Here is a 27,863-nt window from a genome sequence, read left to right on the forward strand (position 1 = left end):
AGTGTAATGGAATACTCGCCACTTGCCTGGATGAGTGCAGCTCCAACAACACTAAAGAAGCTCAACACCATCCAGGACAAAGCAGCCCGGTGGATTGTTCCTCCTTCCACAAACATTCAAACTCACCACCACCAACGAACAGTGGCAGCCGTGTGGACTATCTACAAGATGCACTCCAGCAACTCACCAAGTTTCCTTTGGTAGAACCTTCCAACCCACAACTGCTACCATCTAGAAGGCCAAGAGCAGCAGATACCTGGGAACCCCACCACCTGGAGGTTCCCCTCCAAGTCACTCACCACCCTCACTTGGTCGCTGGGGCAAAATCCTGGAAATTCTTCCCTAACAGCACAGTGGGTGTACCTACACCTCAGAGACTGCAACGGTTCAAGAAGGCAGCTCACCACCACCTTCTGAAGGGCATCTAGGGATGGGCAATAAATGCTGGCCTAGCCAGCGACGCCCACATCCCGGAAATTAATTTTTAAAGAAATCCAAAATAGATTAACTGACCGCTTATTTCGATGCTCTTTTCATGACATCACTGTGCACAAATTGGCTGCCATACTTCCTACAAAACAATTCTGGTTGTGATAGACTGCGGACCTGGCACATTAAAAAAAAAAAATGATGATTTGCAGGTTCCTTAACCATCCTGACAATTGCATTTTGTTTGGACATGGGGGGCCCAGAGATGCCAAGCGCTCTACTGAAAACTAGGTCAAAACTCCAGAGTCAGAATCGCCTGAGGACAAGGGCACTTTTTAAGTTCCTTTCCAAAGTTCCTTTGATCGGAGTACGGCTAAAAGTATTTTTACTTTTTTTTTCTTTTTGATGTGAATCTAAACCTAAATCAAAATGTTTCATCGCTGGAAAGTCTAAAATTGGCAAGTGGGAGGAAATTAACTGGTGGTGACGAAGTATTTGGTTAGGCGGTGGTCTGACTAACTTGGTACACAAAGAAACTGCTGTTGTCCCAGTTTCAGTCATATTAAACCCCAATGCAATATAGATTTTTACATGGAGCTGTCAGATTTGACAGGTGTGGAAAGGGATTGCAGGCAGTTTTGACTATTTTGAGGGTATTTTTTTTATACTTCTGAAGTCGTTTATCTAAAAACCTGCCTGCCATGAGTTCAAGTGGCTGCTTTTTTGTTTTCGATGATCTGTCTATTGCTCCCTCTTGTCTTCCTCAGCTCTGAGCTCTGTCCTTGCCCTGCCTTCTTGTTTCGGATAGGTGGGACAGTCTGAGGATACGGGGTAGACCATTTAGGACTGAGATGAGGAGAAATTTCTTCACCCAGAGAGTGGTCAGACTGTAGAATTTGCGACCACCGAAAGCAGCTGAGTCCAAAGCATTGTATGTGTTCAGGGAGTTCGATATAGTCTTGGGGAGAAAAGGAAATGGGGGGGAAGGATGGATCAGGTTACTGAGTTGGATGAACAGCCATGATCACAATGAATGGCGGAGCAGGCTCGAAGGGCTGACGGGCCTCCTCCTGTGTCGATTTTCTGTATGTTTTTATATGTGGTAGTGGGATAGTCACAGATGAACTGTGTGAACACCAATGATGTTTCTGCTGCACCTTCTTTGAGGGCAGGCTTGGTTTGGGATACAAGTCCCAGCCAATTGTGACTCTTCCAATCGCCACTCCCAACCCCAAACCTCATTGACTGAAAGGTACTATTTTCTAATGGCCAAGCTTTCCGTTTGGTGTTTGGTCATCTAACAACGTGTTCTCGTTCCACTTTCCCCTCTATGACGAACCTGGTTTGGTCTCAACTGGAGTATTGTGTCCAATGCAAAGGCTTTAGAGATGACAAACGACCTGAAACGTTAACTCTGTTCCTCTCTCCTCAGATGCTGTTTGACCTGCTGAGTATTTCCAGCTTTTGTTTTGTTTATGTTCTGATAACTATTTTTATTCATTTCCGTGAGATCACCTCTTATTCTTCAGAATTCAAAAGATAATAGACCCTTTCAGGCCAATCTCTGATCAAAGGACATCCTAGAGCTCGCAGCTGGCAAAGTAGTGCCCCGCATCGGCCGCTTGCGCGTCCCGGATCGCCCACCCACAGTGCCCCCAGCCCCAAATGAAGCCCCCCTGCCCGCAGATCGGCCCTCCCACGACTATGGCGATCCCGGACTGAGCCCGCAGCCGCCACGGCGAGTTGACGAAAGTTGTGAGCGCACGTAACCCACGCCGTCGGGAACTCGGCCGGTCGGGGACAGAGCATCGTGGGGCGGGCCTCAGATAATAACCTGAGGCCATGGATAATCAGCGCGGTGCACTTCTACGCCGCTTTTCAAAGGGCGGAGAATTCAAAAACCGGCGCCACTCCCAATTTTGACACCAAAACGGATTCTCCGCCCCATCGCGATTTCGGGGAGCGGGGAATCCAGCCCCCTAACTCCATCCCCTCGAACTTTGCCCCAGTTATTTTGTTTTTAAAAAATTCGGCCCCCTAGCCCTCATCACGACCATCCGTCGCACCTCCTCTTTCCCCCTCCACATACGTACATGCGCACATGCACACGCGCACACACACACACACACACACACACAGACACACATATAAAGGTAAAGTTGCCACAGTCCCAGATGACCATCGGCTGCTTTCCCCTTTGAGGGGGAGAGCTGACTGGTGGTGGTTTAACCTGGGGATCACCACAGCTCAGGCGAGGGGCAAGGTTGAGAAGGCGGGGCCTTCATGAATAACCTCAGTCGGTGCGGGAATTCGCTCTGCATCACGAACCAGCTGTCTACGCAAATGAGCTAAACCAGCCCCCACACACACACACACAAACACAGTCCTGGTGGCGAACAGAATATCATTTTAAATAATAAATTAGGCTCCACATAATATTTCATTCAAACTTGACGCAGCATTTCGATCTTGGCACTACAGGTAAATTAACTGAACTGCAGGCTTTCTAATTTGCATCTTATTTAATAACTCTGATTTGAATGAAGCTGGGTTTTTTTTCCCCTGAAAGGAATAATTTTGTGTTTGCATTAATCTGCAGCAAACAGTTTCCCCAAGTCCGCACTGCCGACTGCACATGTCTCTCCAGCCAGTCAGCCAGGGTGGGTGTCTAACCCAAAGGTGTCCAGCACCACAATGAGCAAACCGGAGCAGGAAGAGGACAATACACTGGTTCAGATGGCTGAGCATATCCCGGCTGGCAACAGAACTCCGATGTGTGCTCACTGCAACTCCATCATCAGGTACGAGGCAAGCCAAGAAACCGACTCTTCATGAAATTGAGAATTGTATTAAAAAAAAGCAAAATAGTAGTTACGTTGAGTCCATATCAGGGAAAGAGGCCATTTGACCCAATGGCCTGTGCCATTGTTTATCCTACCGACAAATCCTTCTTTTCCTTTCTCCCGGGTATTCAACCAGCTTTCCTTGAATGCTTCCCTGCTATTTACCTCAACTAGTCCATGTGGTAGTGAATCCCACATTCTCACCTCTCCCTGGATGACTTTATCCTGAATTTCATGTAAGATTTGCGAGTGAGTATTTTATATTCATGGCCTCTGCATTTGTCAGCTAGCGAATAAATGGGGAACATTTCATGGTTTTAAACTAAGTGAACTTCTCCCCGAACACTCTCAATTGTTGACTACTTCCTAACCAATATACTAATCAGTTCATCATGAATGGGCGCTCTTTGGGAGGAACGTCGGACAGAAGATTTGGAAATGGGCGACGTTGGTTTCTGTAGAAAAGTGAGTTATGGCAGGGATTGCATCATCGAACTCTGTGCTTATTTGCAAGCTGAGTTTGCCAAGTAATCTCTGGATTACTTTCCGGTGCCACGTGCTGGTGAATATTGGAATAGGGGGTTAGTCCCGATGAATGTGTGGTTGGAGAAATGATGCAGGAAGGAGGGCTTTAGATTGCTGGGACATTGGGACCGTTTTCTGGGATGGTGGGACCTGTACAAGGCGGACGGTTTGCGCCTGAACTGAAATGGGACCTGTTTCCTTGCAGGGAGGTTTGCTAATGCTGTTGGGTAGGGTTCAAACAAACATGGCGGGGGGCTGGGATCCTGAGAGAAGGTTCAACAGGAGTAGATGCACAGCCAAAATTAGAGGAGACATCAAGTGAGTCAGGAAGGCACAGAATGTCTCGACCAGTTAAGTCACAAGAGAGTTTCTCAAGATTGGATGGTATTTTAATGCGAGGAGTCTGACGAACAAGGGAGATGAATCGAGGGCACAAGTTAAAACATGGGAAAAAATGTCAATGCTGTCACTGAGACAAGGTTGAGAGAGGGGCAGGGTTGGAAGCTCAGTATTCCAGGATACAGGATTCTCAGGCGAGGTGGGGAAGGAGGTAAAAGAGGAGGGGGTATTGCGGTGTCTGATCAAGAAATCAATTACAGCAGTAAGGAGGGACAACATCTCAGAAAGCTCTTCAACTGAAGCCATATAGGTCGAACTTAAAAACCAGAAAGGAGCAGTCACATTGCTGGGAGTATTCCACAGGCCCCCTAACAGTCCAAGAGAAATAGAAGAGCAGATATGTCGGCAAATTTCAGAGAAATGTAACAGTAATAGGATAGTGATACTGGGGGATTTCAACTTCCCAATACTAATTGAGGTAATCAGACTGTAACAGGTTTAAAGGGAGCGGAATTCTTAAATTGCATCGAGGAGAACTTTTTAAGCCTGTACGTAGAAGGTCCTACAAGAGAAGGGATGATCCTCGACTTAAGTTTAGGTACCGAAGCCAGGCAAGTGGTTGAAGTATCAGTGGGGGAGCATTTTGCAGACAGTGATCATAACTCGGTTAGATTCAAGACTGTTATGGAAAAGGACAAGGATGGGCCTGAGTGTAATGGTCTAAACTGGGGCAAGGTCTGATATGATTTGGCCTGAGTGCACTGGGAACAGACACTTTTAGGAAATCTGAGACAGAACAGTGGGACGCATTCAAGAAGGAAATAGAGAGAGTTCAGGGCCAGCATGTTCCAATCAAAAAAAAGGGCGGGACCAACAAATCCAGTGAACCCTGGATATCGAGGGATATACAGCACTGGATAAGGAGAAAAAGGGATGCTTATGGCAGATATCAAGGGGTCAAAACAACAGAAGCCCTGGAGGTGTATAGAATGTGCAGGAGGGGACTTAAAAAAGGAATTTAGAAGAACAAAAAGGGGACATAAAAGGCAGTTAAAATAGAGGAAAATCCTAAGTTGTTTTACAAGTACATTAAGGGTAAAAGGATAACTGGGGAAAGAAAAGGGCCCATTCAGGACCACAGTGGTAATTTGTACTTGGAGCCGGAGTACATTGGAAGGGTTCTGAACGACAGTGATCACTTGTGAGACGGATGGTGTGGGTATAGAAATCGGGGAGAAGGACTGTGACAATATTAAAGAGATTAACATAGACAGAGAGGAGATTCCGAGTGGTCTGTCAGGCTTAAAAGTGGACAAATCTCCTGCACCAGATGCAATGTATCCCAGGCTATTGGCTAAGGCAAGGGAGGAAATAGCAGAGGCGCTGGCATTAATCTTCAATTCCTCTCTGGCCACAGGAGAGGTGCCAGAGGTCTGGAGGATAGCCAATGTGGTACCATTATTCAAGAAGGAAGGAAGGGATAAACCAGGAAACTACAGGCCAGTCAGTCTAACCTCTGCTGGGGAAACTATTGGAAGCAATTCTGAGAGACAGAATGAATCTGCATTTGGAGAGGCTGGGATTAATCCGGAACAGTCAGCGTGGTTTTGCTAAGGGGAGGTCATGTCTGACCAACTTGATTGAATTTTTCAAAGAGGTGACCAGGTGCGTAGATGAGGGAAATGCATTTTGTCCAGTGTACTTGGACTTCAGCAAGGCTTTTGATAAGGTTCCACATGGGAGGCTGATAGCGAAGGTAAGAGCCCATGGGATTTAATGAAATTTGGCAAATTGGATCCGGAATTGGCTGAGTGGCAGGAAGCAGAGGGTGATGGCCGAGGGGTGTTTTTCTGACTGGAAGCCTGTGTCCAGTGGGGTCCCACAGGGATCAGTGTTGGGGCCCTTGCTGTTTGTGGTTTATATAAATGATTTAGACATGAATGTAGGAGGGTTAATCAGCAAATTCGCAGATGGTACAAAAATTGGTGGGGTGGTAAATAGTGAGGAGGATAGCCTTAGATTACAGGAGGATATAGACGGGCTGGTCAGATAGGCTGATCAGTGGCAAGTGGAATTCAATCTGGATATGTGTGAGGTGATGCACTTGGGCAGAACAAACAAGGCAAGGGAATACATGATAAACGTCAGGGCCCTGAGAAGCCTCGACTGCAAGAAATCCGGTCCCTTAAGGTAGCAGGGCCGGTGGATACAGTGGTGCAGAAGGCATATGGTATATACTGCCTTTATTAGCCGAGGCACAGAGTTTAAGAGCAGGGAGCTGGAACTGTATAAAACTTTGGTTCAGCCACTGCTAGAGTATTGTGCACAGTTCTGGAATCTACATTATAGGAGGGATGTGATAGCACTGGAAAGGGTGCAGAGGAGATTTACCAGAATGTTACCTGGGCTGGAGAGTTTTAGCTATGAAGAGAGATTGGATAGACTGGGATGTTTACAGTGGGTAGCAGTGTGTGACTGTGTGGAGTTTGCTCTTCCTCCCCGTGTCTGCGTGGGTTTCCTCCGGGTGCTCCGGTTTCCCCCCACAGTCCAAAGATGTGCAGCTTATGTGGGGTTACAGGGATAGGGTGAATGTGTGGACCCAGGTAGGATGCTCCCTGGGTAGGATCCTCTTTAAGAGGATTGGTGCAGACCGACGGGCCGAGTGGCCCCCTTCTGTACTGTAGAGATTCTCAGGCCATGGGCGAAGTGCTGGAAAATGGGATTAGAATAGTGAAGTGGTTGTTTTTGACTGGCTCAGATGCGATGGGCCCAAGGGCCTCAACATCTCAGACATCACGTCAGCAAACCCCCGCCAGAATCCCTCCAGCTTCGGACTGGCCCAAAACATGTGGACTTTAGGAAGGATGTGAGGGCCCTTGTCTAGGGGTGAGGGACTTTAGCTAGAAGATTAAGGGTGGGAATCTCCAATCCCGCGGCAGTATCCACGCCGTCATACACGCCGTCGCGTTTTACGACGGCGTGAATGAGCCGCTCCCACGACTAATTCTGGCGCCTCCAGGGGGCCAGCACGGCGCTGGAACGGTTTGCGCCGCTCCAGCTGCAGATTCCGGCACGGACTGTGCGCCGCTGGATCCGCGCATGTGCAGTTACGCTGGCGCCAAAGAGGACTTGCGCAGTGGCCTCCTTCAACGCGCCGGCCCCGACGCAACATGGCGCAGGACTACAGAGACCGGCGCATTGGAAAGGAGGCCCCCAGCCACAGAGGCCGCATTGGAGGCCCCCCCCCCCCCCCCCCCCCCCCCCAGGGTCAGACCCCTCCCCTCACCCCCCAAAGGCCGCCACCCGACCCTTACACACCGAGGTCCCACCGGACCAGAGCAGGTGAGAATGGCGCCGGCGGAACTCGGTTCTTTTCTTACGGCAGCTCGCCCATGTGGGCCGGAGAATCGGTGGGCCGGCCGCGTAGAGCGGCCCCCGACCGGCGCCGCTCCAACCACGCCGGCGCCAATGGCGCGAGGTCGGAGAGTCCTGCCCCAAGTTGGAGAAACTGGGGTTCCCATAGGAGCAAAAAGATTGAGGGGAGATTTGATCGAGGTGGACAAGATTCTGACCGGTTCAGATAAGGTAGAGAGGGAAAAGCTCTTCCCATTAGTTGATTGCACAAGGACACCGATTTGGGTAAGAGATGGAATGGGGTGGGATGTGGTGGGGTTGTGAGGAAGAGCATTTTTCCCGAGCGAGCAGTAACAGCCGGGAACCCGCTACATCGGAGGGAGGTAGGAACGGAGATGGTGAATGATATCGGAAGGAAATTGGGTGGGCACTTGAGGAAAATGAACTTTAGGGATATGAGGATAGTGATGTGGAATGGAACTGATTAGATTGCTCTGCAGAGAGCTAGCACGGACTCGATGGGCCAAATGGACACCTTCTCTTCCTTAATGCCTATGATTTGGGAGGATACAAAGTGCCAGAAGGACAGATGAGTTCCAGTCTTCGTGGCTGCGCCAAGCTTCATTGAAGCAATTCAGGAAGCTAAGATTGAAATCCATTGCTGGCAACGATGATTGATGCATTTACGATATCCATTTCCCGTTGCATCTAAAGGATGGATTTACACAAAACCTTCCTTTGCTTCTTTAACGGAGGCATTGCCACGCTTGCGTCTAAATCTCACACAGCCTGATGTAGATTCCACAAATGCTCCAACCTCAACTCCTCGTTACCACCAGCGATAGATACTTTTTAAGTTCCATTTGGTATTTGCTACCAGAAGAAAAAGGCCTGTCTACAAGTACTATGTCATTATAGATTTGTGTAATTAATACAACACGCTGCCAATTAAACAAAGCTGCCTCTTCTCTGGACTAATAAATATATCATGTCAGTCCCTTCCTGAAAGTGGAGCAGTCAGATCAAATAAGGCTGCTTCAGCGTAATTACAGTTCATGCCCTACTGCCACTATTCTTTAGACAGCAGAGAGGTGTATCAAATGTCATTTCATTTTCACCTGTTTCCTAAAAGCCAAGTTACACAGTAAACCAACCTGCAACCCTATACGCAAAAAAAAATTACTCTGAGGGATATATTTATATATTATATCTCTGTTTAAAAACAAAAGTGTTCACATGAGTTGGAATTCCAGTGGTGTGCGTGCTATTATTCCACATTTATTAAATTCCTGCTCCAGTTGGTTAATCTGCCCATCTGTCGACAGCAGTTGCCTGCTCTTGTTTCCGGAAGCTTCCCCTGAATGGGACTACAGTGGATGTGGAAGAGGTGGGAAATTGATCCTACCTGGCATGGAAAGCGTTTCCTCTTTAGTAACAGTATTGCGCTCATGAATCCATCGAACTGGTTTGTTGCCACAATGGGAGGTGGGCCATTTGTCGTACATAAGAGCTGGCATTGTTGGACATGCGAGCATCCAAAAGGAGGTCAGGAGGAGCTCGTAGCGAGGTGGGAGGTGTGTCGGGTTAGGGCTGGATTTCAAGCCCCCGCCATTTGAGCAAGGGAAGGGAACGGATGCTGTTTAAACATGTGTGTGATGTTGACACGTAAGGCAACACAGTATGGGAGTAGGGGAGTGAAGGATGGGGGGGGACATCCACAGTCTATTGTCGGCCCATTACCCCTAATCTATACAGTCCAGCCCAGCAATCCCGCTCCCCCTCCACCGCATTTTAACATGACAGTGTCATTTACTCTCAGAGTCAATTATTTTTGTATAACTTGGCTTTTACAAAACTGGTGTTAAAATGAAAAGACATGGGCGGGATTCTCCGGCCCCCCCATCGGGTCGTAGAATCGCCGGGGGGCGGCGTGAATCCCAAATCGGATTGGCTGGCAGCTTCCGAAGGCAGGACTCCCAAATGAGGGGGTAGATATCCCACAGGCAGCCTATTTAGCCCAAGCACAGACACACACAGTGGTGGCTGCGGGGCAGGCCGACATGGGGGGCGCAGTTGGCTACACACACAGACTTCGCTTCCCGGGGGAGGGGTGCAAGCCATTCTTCCTCCATCCTTCAACGCCCTCCGACCCATCTCCCCTAATGTGTGGCTTCTGTGTCAACACCACACACATCTTTAAATGGTATTCTATTTTTAGTCTCCGCTGCAACATCATGCCTTGTCAAAAATTAATCTGAGTTTTGGTGCTTCCCATTTGTTCCTGTAACTAAATTTCTGCCGCTTAAAAACTCCTGAAATCTTTACGGTTGCATTGTCGGTAAGTGTAATGCTACTTTCTGACCTATCCCATGAGAAATCAAATGCTAACACTGGCAGCTCTGTCACTCGATGGAGTGTCCATTGAATAATGGATGAGGTGATTAAGATGACTCGTACAGCTGAACGATTAACAGATGAGGCTTTGTCGAAGCAGTGCAGACTAATTAATATCTGAACTGAGCATTGGTGTGAGATAGTTACCTCCTGAACGTGATCACAGTTTAACAAGCGTGGGCACATTCTCTAACTCTTACTTCAACTTGTCCTTCCCTCACAATTGTCATAGCAAACCAGCTCTGCCCTCCAAAGTGCGGATCTTCTTGCAAATAGTGTACAGTGATATGAAGATGCACTGGTTTTCAATGTAATTTTGACATAATGATTACACTTGTAAAACAAAATGTTGGATGCTAACTTTGGTTAATCTTTAGAGTGGCAGCCATCTAGAAGTGCTTAAAATCAGGTAGTGGAAATTTGGGACTCTCTCTCCCCCCCCCCCCCCCCCCCCCCCCCCCCCCATGCAGTTTCTTTAAAAAAAATTTAGAGCACTCAATTCTCTTTTTCCAATTAAGGGGAAATTTAGCGTGGCCAATCCACGGGCGGAATTCTCCACAGGGGGCCGAATTCGTGAAGGCCGTCGTAAACTCGGCCGAGGTTCACGACGGCCTCGGAGCCTGGTCCCCGCACCTAATTCACCCCCACCCGGGGGGCTAGGGGCGGGCCTCCGTCTTTCTCGGCAGCGACCTTGTCGCGCCAGGAATGACGCGCGTCCTTCACATTTGTGAAGTCATCCGTGCATGCGCGGGTTGCCGGTTCCAACCCGCGCATGCACAGATGACTTCATCGCGCAGACGGCACGAACCCGTGCATGCGCGGTGGCCGTCTTTCTCCTTAGCCGCCTGGCAAGACATGGCGGCTTGATCTTGCCGGGCGGCGGAGGGGAAAGAGTGAGTCCGTTTTGGACGCTGGCCCGACGATCGGTGGGCACCGATCGCGGGCGTGTCCCCTCCCGAGCACAGTCGTGGTGCTCCTGTCCCAATCGGGCCCCGAGATGCCCCAAACGGGCATCTGGCGCCCATTTCACGAATGCAGCGACCAGGTGTGGTTGCTGCCGTGTTGAAACAGCCGTGAAGGGCCGGCCACTTGGCCCATCGGGTTTGGAGAATCGGCGTTCGCCGTGATAAACGGCGAGGGCCAATTTTTCCGAGCCGGAGGGGGGGGGGAGAATCGCGGGAGGCGCCAGTGGGTTGTAAAATTGTCGGGGGGCCCTCCCGCGATTCTCCCAGGCCGCGTGAGGAGCGAAGAATTCCGCCCCACATCTTTGGGTTGTGGGGGTGAAACCCACGCAAATACGAGGCAGCAGTGCTAACCACTGGGCCACCTTGCCACCCTTATCATGCAGTTTTGCCGTGAATTCCGAAACTTAAGTTCTTAAATTCATAAATTTCTGTTAGGCATGAGCATTGAGGGTTTAGGAACTAAGGTAGATAGAATCCCTACAATGCAAAAAGAGACCATTCGGCCCATCGCATCTGCATCGGCCCTTGGAGAGAACACCCTACTCAAGCCGATACCTCCACCCTATCCCCAGAACCCAGTAATCCCACCTAATCTTTTTGACACTGAGGGGAGGGGCAATTTATCATGGCCAATCCACCTAATCCGCACATCTTTGCACTGTGGGATGAAACCTGAGCACCCGGAGGAAACCCACGCAGACACGGGGAGAAAGTGCAAACTCCACGCAGAGAGTGACCCGAGACTGGATTTGAACCTGGGTCCCTGGCGCAGTGGGGCAGCAGTGCTAGCCACTGCCAACTGTGTTCATTGCTCGTCATTGATCTGCATTGAATAGCATAATGGGCTCGAAGGGCCGAATGGCCCACTTTAATTCCTGAGAGTAAAATTTATCATGGAGGCATAGCTGGTTATGCTCAGAATGCACGCTCCAACCTAATCGCTCTTTTCAAGTTTTGGTCTGCAAGTTATGGCACTTCAGGCGCATTTATCAATATTTTTTAAATGTAACGAGTGTTTCTGGCTCGATCACCTCTTCTGACAGTGAGCTCATGACCCTCCTCCCCACCATTTGGCTGAAATAAATTCTCCTTTTTTAATTCATTTAGGGGATGTGGGTGTCGCTGGTTAGTCCAGCATTTCTTGCCTTTCCCTAATTGCCCTTCAGAAGGTGAGCTGCCTTCTAATTTAAAAAAAAAATAATCTTTATTGTCACAAGTAGGCTTACGTTAACACTGCAATGAAGTTACTGTGAAAAGCTCCTAGTCGCCACATTCCGGTGCCTGTTCGTGTACACCGAGGGAGAATTCACCTAACAGCACGTCTTTCGAGACTTGTGGGAGGAAACCGGAGCACCCGGATGAAACTCACGCAGACACGGAGAGAACGTGCAGACTTCGCACACAGTGACCCAAGTCGGGAATCGAACCAGGGACCTTAGCACTGTGAAGCAACAGTGCTAACCACTATGCTACCGTGCCGTTGCAGTCCTTGAGGTGTAGGTACACCCATTGTGCTGTTAGTGAGGGAGTTCCAGTCTATTGTCGGCCCATTGCCCCTAATCTAAACAGTCCAGCCCAGCAATCCCGCCCCCTCCCTCCACCGCATTTTAACATGACAGTGTCATTTACTCTGAGTCAATTATTTTTGTACAACTTGGCTTTTACAAAACTGGTGTAAAATGAAAAGACATGGTGGGTGGGATTCTCCGGCCCCCCGGTCAGGTCGGAGAATCGCCGGGGGGGGCGGCGTGAATCCCGCCCCCGCCGGCTACTGAATTCTCCGACAGGCGCCGGAGATTTGGTGGGGGTGGGAATCGTGCAAGCAGTGCTAACCACTATGCTACCGTGCCGTTGCAGTCCTTGAGGTGTAGGTACACCCATTGTGCTGTTAGGGAGGGAGTTCCAGGGCCTTGCCCCAATGACAGTGAACGAACGACGATATATTTCCAAGTCAGGATGGTGAGTGACTTGGAGGGGAACCTCCAGGTTGGGGTTCCCAGGTATCTGCTGCTCTTATTCTTCTAGATGGCACTGGTTGTGGATTTGGAAGGTGCTGCCTGAGGAGCCTTGTAGATGATACACAAGGCTGCCACTGTTCGTCAATGTTGGAGGGTTTGAAGGCTTGTGGAAGGAGGAGCAATCAAGCGGCTGCTTTGTCCTGGATGATGTTGTGTTTCTTGACTGTTAGAGCGGCACTCATCCCGGCAAGTGGAGAGTATTCCATTGTACTCCTGCCTTGTGCCTTGCAGATGGTGGACAGGCTTTGGGGGTCAGCAGGTGATTTACTCGCCATAGGATTCCTAGCCTTTGACCTGCCCTGGTAGCCACAGTTTTAATATGGCTAGTCCAGTTCAGTTTCTGATGAATGGTATACCCCAGGATGTTTGTGGGGGATTCACAATGGTAATGCCATTGAATATCAAGGGACAGTGGTTAGATCCTCTCTTGTAGGAGATGGTCATTGCCTGGCACATGTGTGGTGTAAATGTAACTTTCCACTTGTCAGCCCAAGCCTGGATATTGTCCAGGACTTGCTGCATTTGAATTTGATTTAATTTGATTTATTGTCACATGTACCGAAGTACAGAGAAAAGTATTTTTCTGCGGCCGAGGGAACGTACACATTAGGTACGACAAAAAAAAATAATCGACAGAGTACATTGACAAATGGTACATCAAGCAGTTGCCATACCAAGCTGTGATGCAGCCAGATAGGATGCTCTCTATGGTGGCACGTCTGTAGAAGTCAATGCACACATGCCGAATTTCTCCAGCTTCCATAGGAGGTAGAGACGTTGTTGGGCTTTCTTGACCGTTGCATCAACATAAGTGAACCAGGACAGACTGTTGGTGATGGTAACCCCCAGGAACTTAAAGCTATTGATTATCTCCACTTCGGAGCCATTGATGCAGTCTGGGGGTGGGGGTTGGCGGGGGGGTGGGGGGGGGGGGGGTGTCGTGCTGCGCTTCCTGAAGTCGATGATCAGTTCCTTGGTTTTTCTGACATTTAGAGAGAGGTTGTTTGCGGTACACCATGCAGCCAAGTGATTGATGAACAACTTCATTATCTGAGGAGTCGTGAATGGCGCTGAACATTGTACAGTCATTCGCAAACATTCCCACTTCTGACCTTATGATGGGAGGAAGGTCATTGGTGACGCAGCTGAAGATGGTTGAGCCCAAGACACTACCACTGCCCTGAGGAACCCCTGCAGTGATGTCCTGGAGCTGAGGTAATTGACCTCCAACCACCAAAACCATCTTCTTTTGTGTCAGGTATGACTCCAACCAGCAGAGAGTTTTCCCCCTGATTCCCATTGACTCCAGTTTAGTTCGGGCTCCTTGATGCCATACACAATCAAATGTTGCCTTGATGTTAAGGGCAGTCACTCTCGCCTCACCTCTGGCATTCAGCTCTTTTGTCCATGTTCGAACCAAGGCTGTAATGAGGTCAGGAGCTGAGTGACCCTGGCGGTACCTAAGTTGTCCGTGTCCGTGAGCAGGTTATTGCTGAGTAAGTGCTGCTTGATAGCACTGTTGATGACTCCTTCCATCACTTTGCTGATGATGGAGAGTAGACTGATACGGCGGCAATTGGCTGGGTTGGATTTGTCCTGTTTCTTGTGTACAGGGTATACCTGGGCAATATTGCCGGGTAGATGCCAGTGTTGTAGCTGTACTGTATAAGTAATCCATTTTGGTAGGTCTAACATAGAGGGGAACTATACCGTAAATGGCAAAACTCTTAGAAATATACAAAGTCAGAGACATCTGGGCGTGCAGGTCCACAGATTTTTGAAGGTGGCAACACAAGTGGACAAGGCAGTCAAAGCATATGGAATATGCTTCGTTGGACGGGGCATCGAGTATATAAACTGGCAAGTCATGCTACAGTTGTATAGAACCTTGGTAAGGCCGCACTTGGAATATTGCACACAATTCTGGTCGCCACACTTATCAGAAGGATGTGGAGGCTTTGGAGAGGGTGCAGAGGAGGTTTACCAGGATGTTGCCTGGTCTGGAGAGTGTTAGCTATGTGGAGAGACTGAACAGACACGCTCTGTTTTCATTAGAAAGACGGAGGTTGAGGGATGACCTGATAGAGGTCTACAAGATTATGAGGGGCATGGGCAGACAGAGCGGATGGGCAGACACTCTTTCCCGAGGTGGAGGGGTCAGTCACCAGGGGACATAGGTTTAAGGTCTGTGGGACAAAGTTTAGAGGAGACGTGCGAGGCAGGTATTTTTACGCAGTGATTGGTGAGTGCCTGGAACGCGTTGCCAGGGAAGGTTGCGGAAGCAGATACATTAATGGCATTTAAAAGGCATCTTGACAAACACATGGATAGGATGGGTATTGAGGGATACGGCACAAGGAAGTGCTGAGGGTTTTGGCAAAGGTTGGTATCATGACTGGTATAGGCTTGGAGGGCCGAAGGGCCTGTTCGTGTGCTGTATTGTTCTTTGTTCTTTGAACAGCTTGGCAAGGGGTGCGGCCAGTTCTGGAGCACAAGTCTTCAGTACTATTGCGGAATATTGTCAGGGCCCCATAGACTTTACCGTATCCAGTGCCTTCAGCTGTTTCTTGGTATCACGTGGAGTGAATCGTATTGGCTAAAGGCTGACATCTGTGATGCTGGGGACCTCTGGAGGAGACCAAGATGGATCATCCACTTGGCATTTCTGCCTGAAGATTGTTGCGAATGCCTCAGCCTTGTCTTTTGAACGTATGTGCTGAGCTCCTCCATCATTGAGGATGAGGATATTTGTGGAGCCTCCCCCTCCAGTGAGTTGTTTAATAGTCCACCACCATTCACGGCTGGATGTGGCAGGGCTGCAGAGCTGATATCTGATGGGTTTGTTGTGGAATCGCTTAGCTCTGTTTATTATTTGCTGCTTATGCTGTTTGGCTCACAAATAGTCCTGTATTGTAGCTTCACCAGGGTCACACCTCATTTTTCTGTATGCCTGATGTTGCTCCTGGCATGCTCTCCTGCACTCTACATTGAACCAGGGTTGATCACCTGGCTTGGTGGTAATGGTAGAGTGGGGGATATGCTGGGCCATGAGGTTGCAGAATGTGGTTGAATACAATTCTGCTATTGCTGATGGCCGACAACACTTCAAGGATGCCCAGTCTTGAGTTGCTAGATCAGTTTGAAGTCTATCCCACTTAGTGGAGATGCCGGCGTTTGTCTGGATATATGTTTCTGGAACGTACCTCTCCATTCACCTGAGGAAGGAGCAGTGCTCCGAAAGCTAGTATTTGAAACAAACCTGTTGGAATTTAACCTGGTGTTGTAAGACTTCTTACTATCCCATTTAGCACAGTGGTAGTGCTCGATGGAGGGTATCCTCAATGTGAAGACGGGACTTTGTCGCCACAAGGACTGTGCGACGGTCTCTTCTCCCGAAACTGTGATGGGCAGATACATCTGCAGCAGGCAGGTTGGTGAGGATGAGGTCAAGTATGTTTTTCCCTCTTGTTGGTTCCCTCACCACCTGCTGCAATCCCAGTCTAGCAGCTATATCCTTTAGGATCCAGCCAACTCGATCTGTGGTGATGCTATCGAGCCACTCTTGGTGATAGACATTGAAGTCGCCCATTCTGCACCCTTGCCACCCTCAGTGCTTCCTCCAAGTGGTGTTCAACATGGAGGAGTAGGGATTCAGGAGCTGATGGTATGTGGTCATCAGCAGGAGGTTTCCTTGCCCATGTTTAACCTGAAGCCCTGAGACGTCATGGGGTCCAGAGTCGATGTTGAGGACTCCTCGAGCAATTCCCTCCTTACTGTATCCCACTGTGCCGCCACCTCTGCTGGGTCCTGTCTCACGGGCAGGACAGACCCAGGAATGGTGATAGTGGTGTCTGGGATATTATCCATTAGGTATGATTCTGTGAGTATGACTATGTCAGGCTGTTGCTTGATGAGTCTGTCAGACGGCTCTCCCAACTTTGGCGCAAGCCCCCAGATGTTAGTAAGGAGGGCGTGACAGGGGTGGCAGGGCTGGGATTGTCCAGTGTATCCAGTGCCTGTCTCGATGCCGGATGGTCTGTCCGGTTTCATTCTTTTTTGTGTTTTCATAGCGGTTGAGTACAACTGAGTGGCTTGTAAGGCCATTTCACAGTGTCACATGTAGGCCAGACCGGGTAAGGACGGCAGATTTTCTTTTCATAAAGTCAACCAGATGTTTTTTTGCGACAATCAACAATGGTTTCATGGCCATCGTTAGACTTTTCATTCCAGATATTTTATTGAGTTTAAATTATATCACCTGCAGTGATGGGATTCGAACCTGCGTTCGCAAGTCATTGCCCTGGTCTCTGGTTTACTAGGACAGCGACAATACCACTATGCCAACGCCTCCCTTCACTACTGCCTTCTGCCAAAAACTTTAGATTTGAAGTATTAAAATAAGGAATAATATGTGCCCCTTTTTTAAGGCCTTTAGGCTGTCGGGGTAGTTTTGGCTTTGGGTTCCCCTGGAGAATCAGTGGACATGAGTTTCAATGACTGTGCACCTTAGCTTGAGTGGTCTGTGTCTCTCTCTGGACTGCCCTCAACTCTTCACCCAAACCTGATTTACGCCTGTATTTCTGAGGATGGAAAATCTATTGGAGAGCATCTTCCTTTTCAAAGATAAGATAAAAGATTCCTTCCTGCTCTCAAAGTGGAGGTTTGAGCCAAGAGACTAGCTGAGAAATTCTTTCTCCGCCTTCCATCTGTGAGAAAACACAAATGCTGCTGCCATTTTATTTTTTGACGTGTTTTTAGATACGTAGTTTGGTTTTCCCTGGTTGTGTCGTAATTGCTCTATGTTTGTTCTCGCAGAGGTCCGTTCCTTGTGGCAATGGGTCGATCCTGGCACCCTGAAGAGTTTACATGTAGCTACTGTAAGCTGTCCCTTGCCCACATTGGCTTTATGGAAGAGAAGGGGTCTGTGTATTGTGAGAAGTGCTACGAGCAGTTCTTTGCTCCTGAATGCGCCAGGTGCCAGAGGAAGATCTTAGGGGTAAGTAATTTAAGATGCTGAAACTATAACCTAATACACCATCCAGAAAGAACCAGTCATACCAAAACCTAAATAATTCACATATTCAGGCTGACTCATTCCACTTGTTCTATATTCCTCGGTTGACAGCATCCCATCCTCCTTTCAGATCTTCCGCCATCCCTCTCCTTTTCATTTTGAAACCTCGATCACCCTGAAGGTCTCAGGATGTGTCGTTTCTTAGCCAAAGTGTCACATAAACAAACAAACAGTTCTTTCCTTTGCATACGTAATCACTTGTTCAATACATAAAAGTAAACCAGGGTAATTTAACCACTGATTTAGGTTTTCCGCTGTGCTGGCGAAATATTTAACATCTGGTCAACGTTGTAACTCCTCTAACCTGCACATCTTTTGGACCTTCATGAACCACTGTAGTCCATGTGGTGTTGATGCACCGACAGGGTTGATGGGGATGGAGCTTCTGGATTTTAACTCTGTAACATTGAAGCAACAGCAATATAGTTCCAAGGCAGGAAGGTGTACGGCTTGACAGGGAAATTTAGCGGTGGTGCTCCCATGCAGATGCTGCCCTGTCCTCCGGGTAATAGAGTTTGGAAGGTGCTGTCGGAGGAACCTTGGTGAGTTGCTGCTGTGTATCTTGTAGATACAGCTGCCACTGATGGTGGTAGCAGGAGTGAATGGTAAAGGTGGTGTGTGGGGTGCTGATCAATTAGGGTACGATAGCATAACGGTTACGTTACTGCGTTAGTGATGCAGAGATGTAGAATAATAATCCAGAGACCGCAAGTTAACAGCCCTCTGAAATAGCCAAGTATGAGGAGACCGCAGGTTTCCAGTGGACCTCAAAGGAGACACCTCCATCTGGCTTACAACAAAACTGTATTTTTTTTAAACAAGGCTGATTCGCATTCTCGATTGAACCTTAAGAACATAAGTTAACAGGTGGGATCAGGAGCAGGGCACAAGCCCCCTTGACCCTCTTCTCCCGTTCAATACGATCAAGGCTGAGCCTCTACACTATATTCATGTTCCTTTCCTATCCTCCTATCCCTCATATTCCATAATGTCCAAAAATCTGTCAAAATGCTTTGAATTTACTCAATGAATGGGCATCCACAGGTCTCCAGGTAGAGAATTCTAAAGGTTCCATGACCCTCTGAGTGAATAAACATCTCTGAGGTGCCAGGTCCATTATTGTGAGACGACGACCCCGCGTTCCAGACTGTTCAGCTGGGGAAACGGACCCTCAGCATCTGACCTGTCAAGCCCTCGAACGGTTTTGTACATTTCGAGGAGATCACCTCTTATTCTTCGAACCCCCAGAGACCATGGTCCTATTGTACTCGATCTCTCCTTGAAGGACAATCGTTTCAGCCCAGGAGCCAATCTGGTGAACCTTGCCTTGACCAAAGGAAGTATGTCCGTCCTTGGGTGAGTTGACCTTTGTGTGAACTTCCTGATATCTCAGGCCCCAATTTAAGATTGTCCTCGGCTCCCTGAGGACTTAATTGGCAAGTGACAGCAGTGCAAGGGCACATGGCTAAAGAATAAACCTGTCACTCTGTTATAACTGCCCCGTCTGCCAATATGGTTTTTACTGCTTGTTTCCTCAAGCCCCAGGGAGCTTATATGGCTGAATTATCAATTTCCAGCAAGGTTAGGTCCAGTGTGACCAAATACAACAAAGAAAATTACAGCACAGGAACAGGCCCTTCGGCCCTCCCAGCCTGCGCCGGTCCAGATCCTTTATCTAAACCTGTTGCCTATTTTTCAAGGTCTACTTCTCTCTGTTCCCCACCCGTTCATATATCTGTCCAGGTGCATCTTAAATGATGCTATCGTACCCGCCTCTCCCACCTCCGCTGGCAAAGCGTTCCAGGCACCCACCACCCTCTGCATAAAAAGCTTTCCACGCTCATCTCCTTTAAACTTTTCCCCTCTCACCTTGAAATCGTGACCCCTTGTAATTGACTCTTGGAAAAGGCTTAAATAGGAGTTCATCAAAACGCCCCACCTGGCAGGTTTGTTCTGGATTGAAGCTGCCCCACTGTACTTTGCTCCAACCCCAAGGCATTGAATTTGAACAGGAAATCTGCGGGGAAAGTTCCCTTGCCGCAAAAATCCTGCTCTACCCAATGGGATTGGACAGCTCAGGAATCTGGACACTATCCATGAAAACAGAAAAACATGAATCTAGACAACCACGCTGCCCACAGTTATTCAGCTGGTGTGCCCAGATGTAGATCTGCGCTGTACTTTTGTGTAATTATTGGAGCAACAGACACCTTTCATACTCCATTTAGAGGTCACATGGTACAATTGTGCAATTTTTACCATCTATCTACCCTCTGATCTTTTATGTATCTCCGGTAATAACAGCGCATCTAGGATTCACGTATTCGTCTAGATGGATAACAAGTTGGCTGGTTCCAGGAAAAGGAACGTTTTAGAAACTCCAAATGGAAAGTTGGGCTCTTTGATGAACGTGAAGGAATCCCAGATGGAACTGGCCCCTAATTGGAACCAGCTGCTGGGCTGTGCCAGAGGAATGCTTTCTGGACTTTTGGCTTCCTCCCCCCCTCCCCACCGGCCGATTTCAGGACCACAGCCAGAGTCTCCCTCAGATCTTTGCAATCCCAATTCACAGGCCGCACACAGATGGTGCAAGCAGGCTGCTGGCTCCCTCAGTGCAGGAGCCCCGTTCTCTGTCAGGTACAGGGGTTGGGGTGAGCGTGGGGAGCAGGTGGGAGGGATCGCTCGCTACAGGAAGTTTGATTCTTGTTGTTCCTTTTCCTGCTTCATGCTGAACAAGTCATTCAGTTCCAGGGCAAGTAGCATTGGGTAACAAATGCTGACCTTGCCAGAGGCAATAAAGAATAAAGAGAGGAGGAAACTGGTCATTCTGAGGGCTGTGCAGTTTAATGCCTATGATGCAGATGGGAGGATAAATTCTCCACTGCACTGCACAGAAACAGGCCATTCAGCCCAACAGCTCCATACTGGTGTTTATGCTCCATGTCAGCCTCTATGTAGTTGCAGAAGATATTTGTTTGCCTGACACTTTACTGCTTCCCTCGATAATGCCTCACCGGTAGAAAATTCCTGCATCAGTTGGCAAGTTGAGGTGTTTGGGCAAAGTTGTTGTCAGCAGCCAATACAATTGACGTTTCGTCATTTGTAATGTGACTCCAGTGTGTAGCATATAATTTGACCTTGAAAGGAGGGTCAGAAATTCTGGAGGGTTGAAGTGATTTGCTCCTTGATCTGTTAACTTCTCTCAAAAAGCGCTGCTTTGATAGGATTGCTTATGACGTGTAAAAATCCGATTGCCTTGCTGATCTTTAAATCCCCGTCTACTACTTTTACATCTGATGTTTCCTCCAAAAATTGGTCTCATGAGATTGGGGTCCATTGTTTGATTCTTGTGTTAGCTGCGCACAAACGCACACTGAAGGCAAGCAAAATCATCCCACAATATTAGTTGCTTCTCTGCTTGTTTGTAATGGTTTAATATAATCACAACAGTGTTGTCACAGGTTTCAGTCCAGCATAATGAGGACACCCCCTCCCTGTCTCCCTTGGTGGGGTCGACTCCTCAGGGGAATGTCGGAGAACAGAAATAAAAACGAAACGTTCCAGAAAAATTCAGCAGATCTGGCAGCATCTGTGGACAGAGAAACAGAGTTAGCATTTAATAATAATCTTTATTGTCACAAGTAGGCTTACATTAACACTGCAGTGAAGTTGCTGTGAAAATCCCCTTGTCGCCACATTCCGGCGCCTGTTCTAGTACATGGAGGGAGAATTCAGAATGGCCAAATTACTTAACAGCGTGTCTTTCGGGGCTTGTGGGAGGAAACCGGAGCACCCGGAGGAAACCCACGCAGACACGGGGAGAACGTGCAGACTCCGCACAGACAGTGACCCAAGCTGGGAATCGAACCTGGGACCTGGCACTGTGAAGCAATCAGTATGACTTCTGGAACTGAAGGGAGGCAGAAATGCAAAGGGTTTTTATGCCGTTGAAAGATGGGGGTGGGAAGAAAAGGAGGGAGGGTCAGGCGGAGCAAAAGGGAAGGTCAGGAATAGGTTAAAGGAGGTGATTAAATTACAAAGATGTGGAGCAAAAGGCAAAGAGGGTAGGAATGGTCATAGCAGGTCCCGAGTGGGTATTAATAACAGAATAAAGGTCACTGCTATCTGAAAGATACGAGGAGACAAAAGATAAAATGAAGGCAATAATTCATAGTCTAAAGTTTTTGAACTCCGAGTTGAGTCCAGCAGGCTGTCAGATGCCTAGTCGGAAGATGAGGTGCTGTTCCTCCAGCTTGCTTTAGGCTTCAGTGGAACATCGTAGCAGGCCGAGGACAGAATTGTGAGCAAGGCAGCATGATGGTGAATTGAAATGGCAATCGACCAGAAGATTCGGGTCATTCTTGTGACCTGATTGGCGGTGATCTGCAAAGTGGTCACCTGGTCTGCGTTTGATCTCCCCAGGGTAGAGGAGACCACATTGTGAGCAGTGAATAGGACAGACTAAATTGAAGGAAGGAGGTAGATCGCTGCTTCACCTGTAAGGAGTGTTTGGAGTCTTGGACAGGGGCAGGTGTAGCACTTCCTACAATAGCATGGAAAGGTGCCAGGGGAAAGGGATGTAGTGCTGGGGCTGATAGAGGAGTGGACCAGGGTGTCACAGCGGGAATGGTCCATTTGGAATGCTGACAGGTGGGGTGAGGGGAAGATGTGTTTATTGGTGGCATCATGCAGGAGCTGGCAGAAAGGGCAGCACGGTAGCACAGTGGTTAGCTCAGTTGCTTCACAGCTCCAGAGTCCCAGGTTCGATTCCCGGCTTGGGTCACTGTCTGTGCGGAGTCTGCACGTTCTCCTCATGTCTGCGTGGGTTTCCCCCGGGTGCTGCGGTTTCCTCCCACAGTCCAAAGATGTGCTGGTTAGGTGGATTGGCCGTGATAAATTGCCCTTAGTGTCCAAAAGGGTGAGGTGGGGTTGCTGGGTTACGGGGATCGGGTGGAAGGTTGCTCTTTCCAAAGGTCGGTGCAGATTCGATGGGCCGAATTGCCTCCTTCTGCACTGTAAATTCTATGACTATGACTATGATCTCTTGAATATGGAGGCTGGTGAGATGAAAAGTGAGGACAAATGAAAAGTGAGGACAAGGGGAATCCCATCATGCTTCTGGGAGGGGTGGGGGGGGGGGGGGGGAAGGGATGGGGGAAGCACTGTGGCACAGTGGTTTTGATGGAGAAGCGATTGTTGGACACAATAAACCTGAAGTCAAGACTTGCTTTCCAGTTCTTAGTGCAGCGTTACCTTCAGAATCTAACAACGGTAGCAAAAGATGCGTCACACTTGTGAGCAAAGGAAGAAAAAAGATTGCAAACTAAAATTTCTTCAGACAAAAGACTGTGGGCAGGAATCTCCGGTCTCTGACGCCGAAATCGCATTCGGAGATCGGCCGGAGAACCCGCGTTGGCAGCAAAGTCGGGAGATCGGCCGGAGAATCCGCATTGGCGGCAAAATCGGGGGTGGCGTCGCTTCTGTGACGCTCCGCCCTCTCCAAAACGGCGTACTCTGCAAGTACGCCGCACACCATCAGGACGGCCTCAGGACGTTAGCTGAGGCCCTCGCCCGATGCTCCGCCCCCAATGCCAGGTTCCCTACGGCGTGGGGCGCGTGTGCTATTCTTTTTCGGGAACCTGGCGTGGCAGCTGCGGACTAAGTCCAGTGATCCGCGGGCAGGGGGGGCTATGGCGAGGGCTGGGGGCACTGGTGGAGGTGATCCAGGGGGTGGCGGGCCTGGCCAAAGGGGGGCAATATTTGACAGGCCGGGTCCACGCACGGCCGGCGCCATGTTGCACTGTGCGGCTGCTGCAGGCCGCCGCGTGCACAGCCACGGACCCAGCAATTCTCCTGCTGTATCCACAGCGAGAGCCGGGGGCCTTACACTGTGTGTCTGCTAGCCCCCCACCAGACGGAGGATCGGTGGAGATTTTGCGCTGTTTTTTCGGTTGTAAAACGCCACTGTTCCCACGCCGGCGTTAACGCTTAGTCTCCCAGACGGAGAATCCAGCCCTGTATTTTGAATTTTAACCTTGTGGAGTAATTTAGACCAACTTGGAAAATAAATGGCTGAATCCAAGTGTAAAATATCTATATACGACTGCCCACCATTGTGTGATGAATCTCACTTCTGACCAATGGGAGAATGAAGTTGCCATGTGGACATGGGTTACGTCCTTGCCCAAGAAAATACAAGGAATGGGCTTGTCACTTTTGTACCATATGAAAGCATAATAAGGTGCAGGGCATTCTCAGAATTGGAGCTGGAGCATTTAAACTCAGATGAAGGTTCGGGTACATTATTAACTTTCATGTATCAGAATTACAAAAAATATTAAGTGCTTATGAGGCTTGGGCGGATTTTGACAAAATTAGAAAGTCGGAGGACACCTGCAGAGTCGAGCACGTAATAGACTTTAGCAGACTGTATACAAAACTGCAAAACTTCCATCTAGAAATTCCTCAATCAGTACTGCCGTGCAAGTATTGGGTTGTGCTAAACTTAGAAATATGGATAGGTTTCTGGTTTTGACGGGAGTTAGATTTTCAGGAAGACACACCCTGCTGGAACAAATGTCAGAGGCTCTAAAAAGGGTCCGGGGGCAAACATTCCTTCCCGACACACAAATGGGCTGATCGGCGATAAGACAGACTGTGGATGACACAATGTTAAAGGGATGGTGAGGTGGACTAGAAACAGTCCGCAAACGTCAATTGGTCGAAGATTTATAACTGACAATAACGAGGAAAGAAAAACCTTTGACAGTTATGTGCAGGAGGAATGAATGGAGAAATTGCAACAGCAAATCAACCCCAGAATTGCCCAGGGTGTGGTCAATCCGTGTTTTAGGTGTGATCCGAAATTCCATTATGCAATAAACTGTCCTCAGAGATACAATAAGGTGTTTGGAATCAAACACGTGACCGAAGACTCAGAAAAAGAAGAGGAACATATTGACCAAAGAGAAGGCATTGTCTTAGAAATGAGAAGTTTCAGTGCAGTGGTGAAGGTGCTGGTCACAGAACCCTTCAATTGTGCCGTACTAAACTGCGGATGTACATCTACAGTGCGTGGAATAGACTGGTTGAGATGTTACCTGGTCCTTAAGTGACAAAAGATCGGAAGAAAGTAAGGGATTTTGGATGTGCCACTAATTTCAGTTTTGGGGATATTATATCCTTAAATCACTGAAAAGCGCAGTGACTCCTTGTAAAATCGGTGGAAGGAATCATTTTATCAACATGGATGTCATATCCAGCAAAATGCATTTACTATTGAGCTGACCATTGATGAAGAAAGCACACATGAAACTTGACGTTGATAACGACAGGGCCATCATATGTAGAAAAAACTGTGGACTTGCAATTTACACAGTCTGGGCAATATTGTCTTCCGTCAATGAATCCTAATTTTCATCGTAAAGAAATTGAGGAACTTCTGTTCGCATCAGAGAACAGGGGTGGGATTCTCCTTTCCGGGGACTAAGTCCTCACACCGGCGGGAGAATCGGCGCCAACCACTCCGACGTTGGAGGGGTTGGCACCACTCCAACTGGCGCTGAAGGGACTGGCCGACTTTGCGCAAGTGATGAAGGGCCGGCGTGATCTCGTGCATGCGCGGAACCGCCAGGGTGGTTCCGCGCATGCACAGACCGGCCGGCGTATTCTGCCGCATGCGCAGGGGGTTGTCTTCTCCACGCCGGCCATGGCGGAGGCCTACAGGGGCCGGCGCGGAAGGAAGGAGTGCCGCCACGGCACAGGCCCGCCCGCAGATCGGTGCGCCTCGATCGCGGGCCAGGCCCCTCCCCTCCCGCCCACTCCCCGGGTCGGATCCCCCAGTGCCCCCGAGGACCGCCCCAGCCAACTTACCTGCCAGGTCCCGCCATGTGGGACCATGCCTGACCCACGCCGGCGGGACTGGCCAAAAACGGACGGCTGTTCGGCCCATCGGGGCCCAGAGAATTACCGGCATGGCGTGAATTCCGCTCCCGCCCGAAAACCGGCATACAAACTTCAAAGAGAAATTTATCTTTGTCCTCCGAAAGAGGCGCCAAACACAGAAAGGGTGCTCTGCAAGTTAAATAAACGTGTACACAGGTGGAATGACGCCTCCAGAGTTTGGTATTCGTCAGTGAGGTCGGTTTTATTAATATTAGAACATAGAACATAGAACGATACAGCGCAGTACAGGCCCTTCGGCCCTCGATGTTGCACCGACATGGAAAAAATCTAAAGGCCATCTAACCTACACTATGCCCTTATCATCCATATGCTTATCCAATAAATTTTTTAATGCCCTCAATGTTGGCGTGTTCACTACTGTTGCAGGTAGGGCATTCCACGGCCTCACCACTCTTTGCGTAAAAAACCCACCTCTGACCTCTGTCCTATATCTATTACCCCTCAATTTAAGGCTATGTCCCCTCGTGCTAGCCACCTCCATCCGCGGGAGAAGGCTCTCGCTGTCCACCCTATCTAACCCTCTGATCATTTTGTATGCCTCTATTAAGTCACCTCTTAACCTTCTTCTCTCTAACGAAAACAACCTCAAGTCCATCAGCCTTTCCTCATAAGATTTTCCCTCCATACCAGGCAACATCCTGGTAAATCTCCTCTGCACCCGTTCCAAAGCTTCCACGTCCTTCCTATAATGAGGCGACCAGAACTGTACGCAATACTCCAAATGCGGCCGTACTAGAGTTTTGTACAACTGCAACATGACCTCATGGCTCCGGAACTCAATCCCTCTACCAATAAAGGCCAACACACCATAGGCCTTCTTCACAACCCTATCAACCTGGGTGGCAACTTTCAGGGATCTATGTACATGGACACCGAGATCCCTCTGCTCATCCACACTACCAAGAATTTTACCATTAGCCAAATATTCCGCATTTCTGTTATTCTTTCCAAAGTGAATCACCTCACACTTCTCCACATTAAACTCCATTTGCCACCTCTCAGCCCAGCTCTGCAGCTTATCTATGTCCCTCTGTAACCTGCAACATCCTTCCGCACTGTCTACAACTCCACCGACTTTAGTGTCATCTGCAAATTTACTCACCCATCCTTCTGCGCCCTCCTCTAGGTCATTTATAAAAATGACAAACAGCAACGGCCCCAGAACAGATCCTTGTGGTACGCCACTCGTAACTGAACTCCATTCTGAACATTTCCCATCAACTACCACTCTCTGTCTTCTTTCAATTAGCCAATTTCTGATCCACATCTCTAAATCACCCTCAATCCCCAGCCTCCGTATTTTCTGCAATAGCCGACCGTGGGGAACCTTATCAAACGCTTTAAAGACGCTGTCTTTAGTAGAAAGCAGACCCTGTGATGTTTTCTTGGCACCATGGAGGGAAACCTTCAGGCAACCTCATGATGCATGTAGATAATGTTTTTGTCGGGTGGTAGTAGCGAATTTGAAAATACTGTTATTAACGGGCTTCAAACGGGAGTTCAAGATCAGAGTCAGGCCTCTGGTGCATTCAAATACATTGGGTTAGAAATCAGGCAGAGTAGTTTGCATACCTCCATATCAACAGCCTTATTTGGAGAATATTAAGCATAGCAATTACTTCCGGTAGCGTCTCACAAAAGAATATGGCGGCTTCTGAAATGGAAAAAGAGGAACTCCGAAGTTTAATTGGGCGACCAAATTGGTTATTTAGACAAACCAGACCGGGCGTCAGTTTTGCTGTTTTTAGAGCTAAGCGCTAAAATGAATGATCTCAAAGTTGAAGAAATCGTTGGAGCAAACAAAACATTGGCAAAATTAAAATTGTGTTTTGAAATTCCCATCTTCAGATGATATTAAGCAACTGGAATTGATCGTTTATAGTAACGCATCTTATGCTAATCTCTGTGATGGCTTTTCGAGAGCAGAAGGATTTATCATTTTTCTCCTGGGGATCAA

The 27,863-nt window shown here is 48.6% G+C and overlaps 1 protein-coding gene across 8 annotated transcripts in view; it reads left to right on the top strand.

Moving 5' to 3' along the window:
- Positions 1-27,863, top strand: part of pdlim5a (PDZ and LIM domain 5a) — a 292,715-nt gene that overhangs the window by 251,941 nt on the left and 12,911 nt on the right. For all 8 annotated transcript variants that reach the window (XM_038792764.1, XM_038792763.1, XM_038792761.1 and 5 more), the window contains 2 exons: positions 3,029-3,230; positions 17,683-17,863. In XM_038792764.1, coding sequence (XP_038648692.1) covers positions 3,029-3,230; positions 17,683-17,863 — 383 coding nt within the window. The remainder of the gene's footprint in view (positions 1-3,028; positions 3,231-17,682; positions 17,864-27,863) is intronic.

This window comes from Scyliorhinus canicula, chromosome 3, assembly GCF_902713615.1.
Source record: "Scyliorhinus canicula chromosome 3, sScyCan1.1, whole genome shotgun sequence".
Taxonomy (NCBI): domain Eukaryota; kingdom Metazoa; phylum Chordata; class Chondrichthyes; order Carcharhiniformes; family Scyliorhinidae; genus Scyliorhinus; species Scyliorhinus canicula.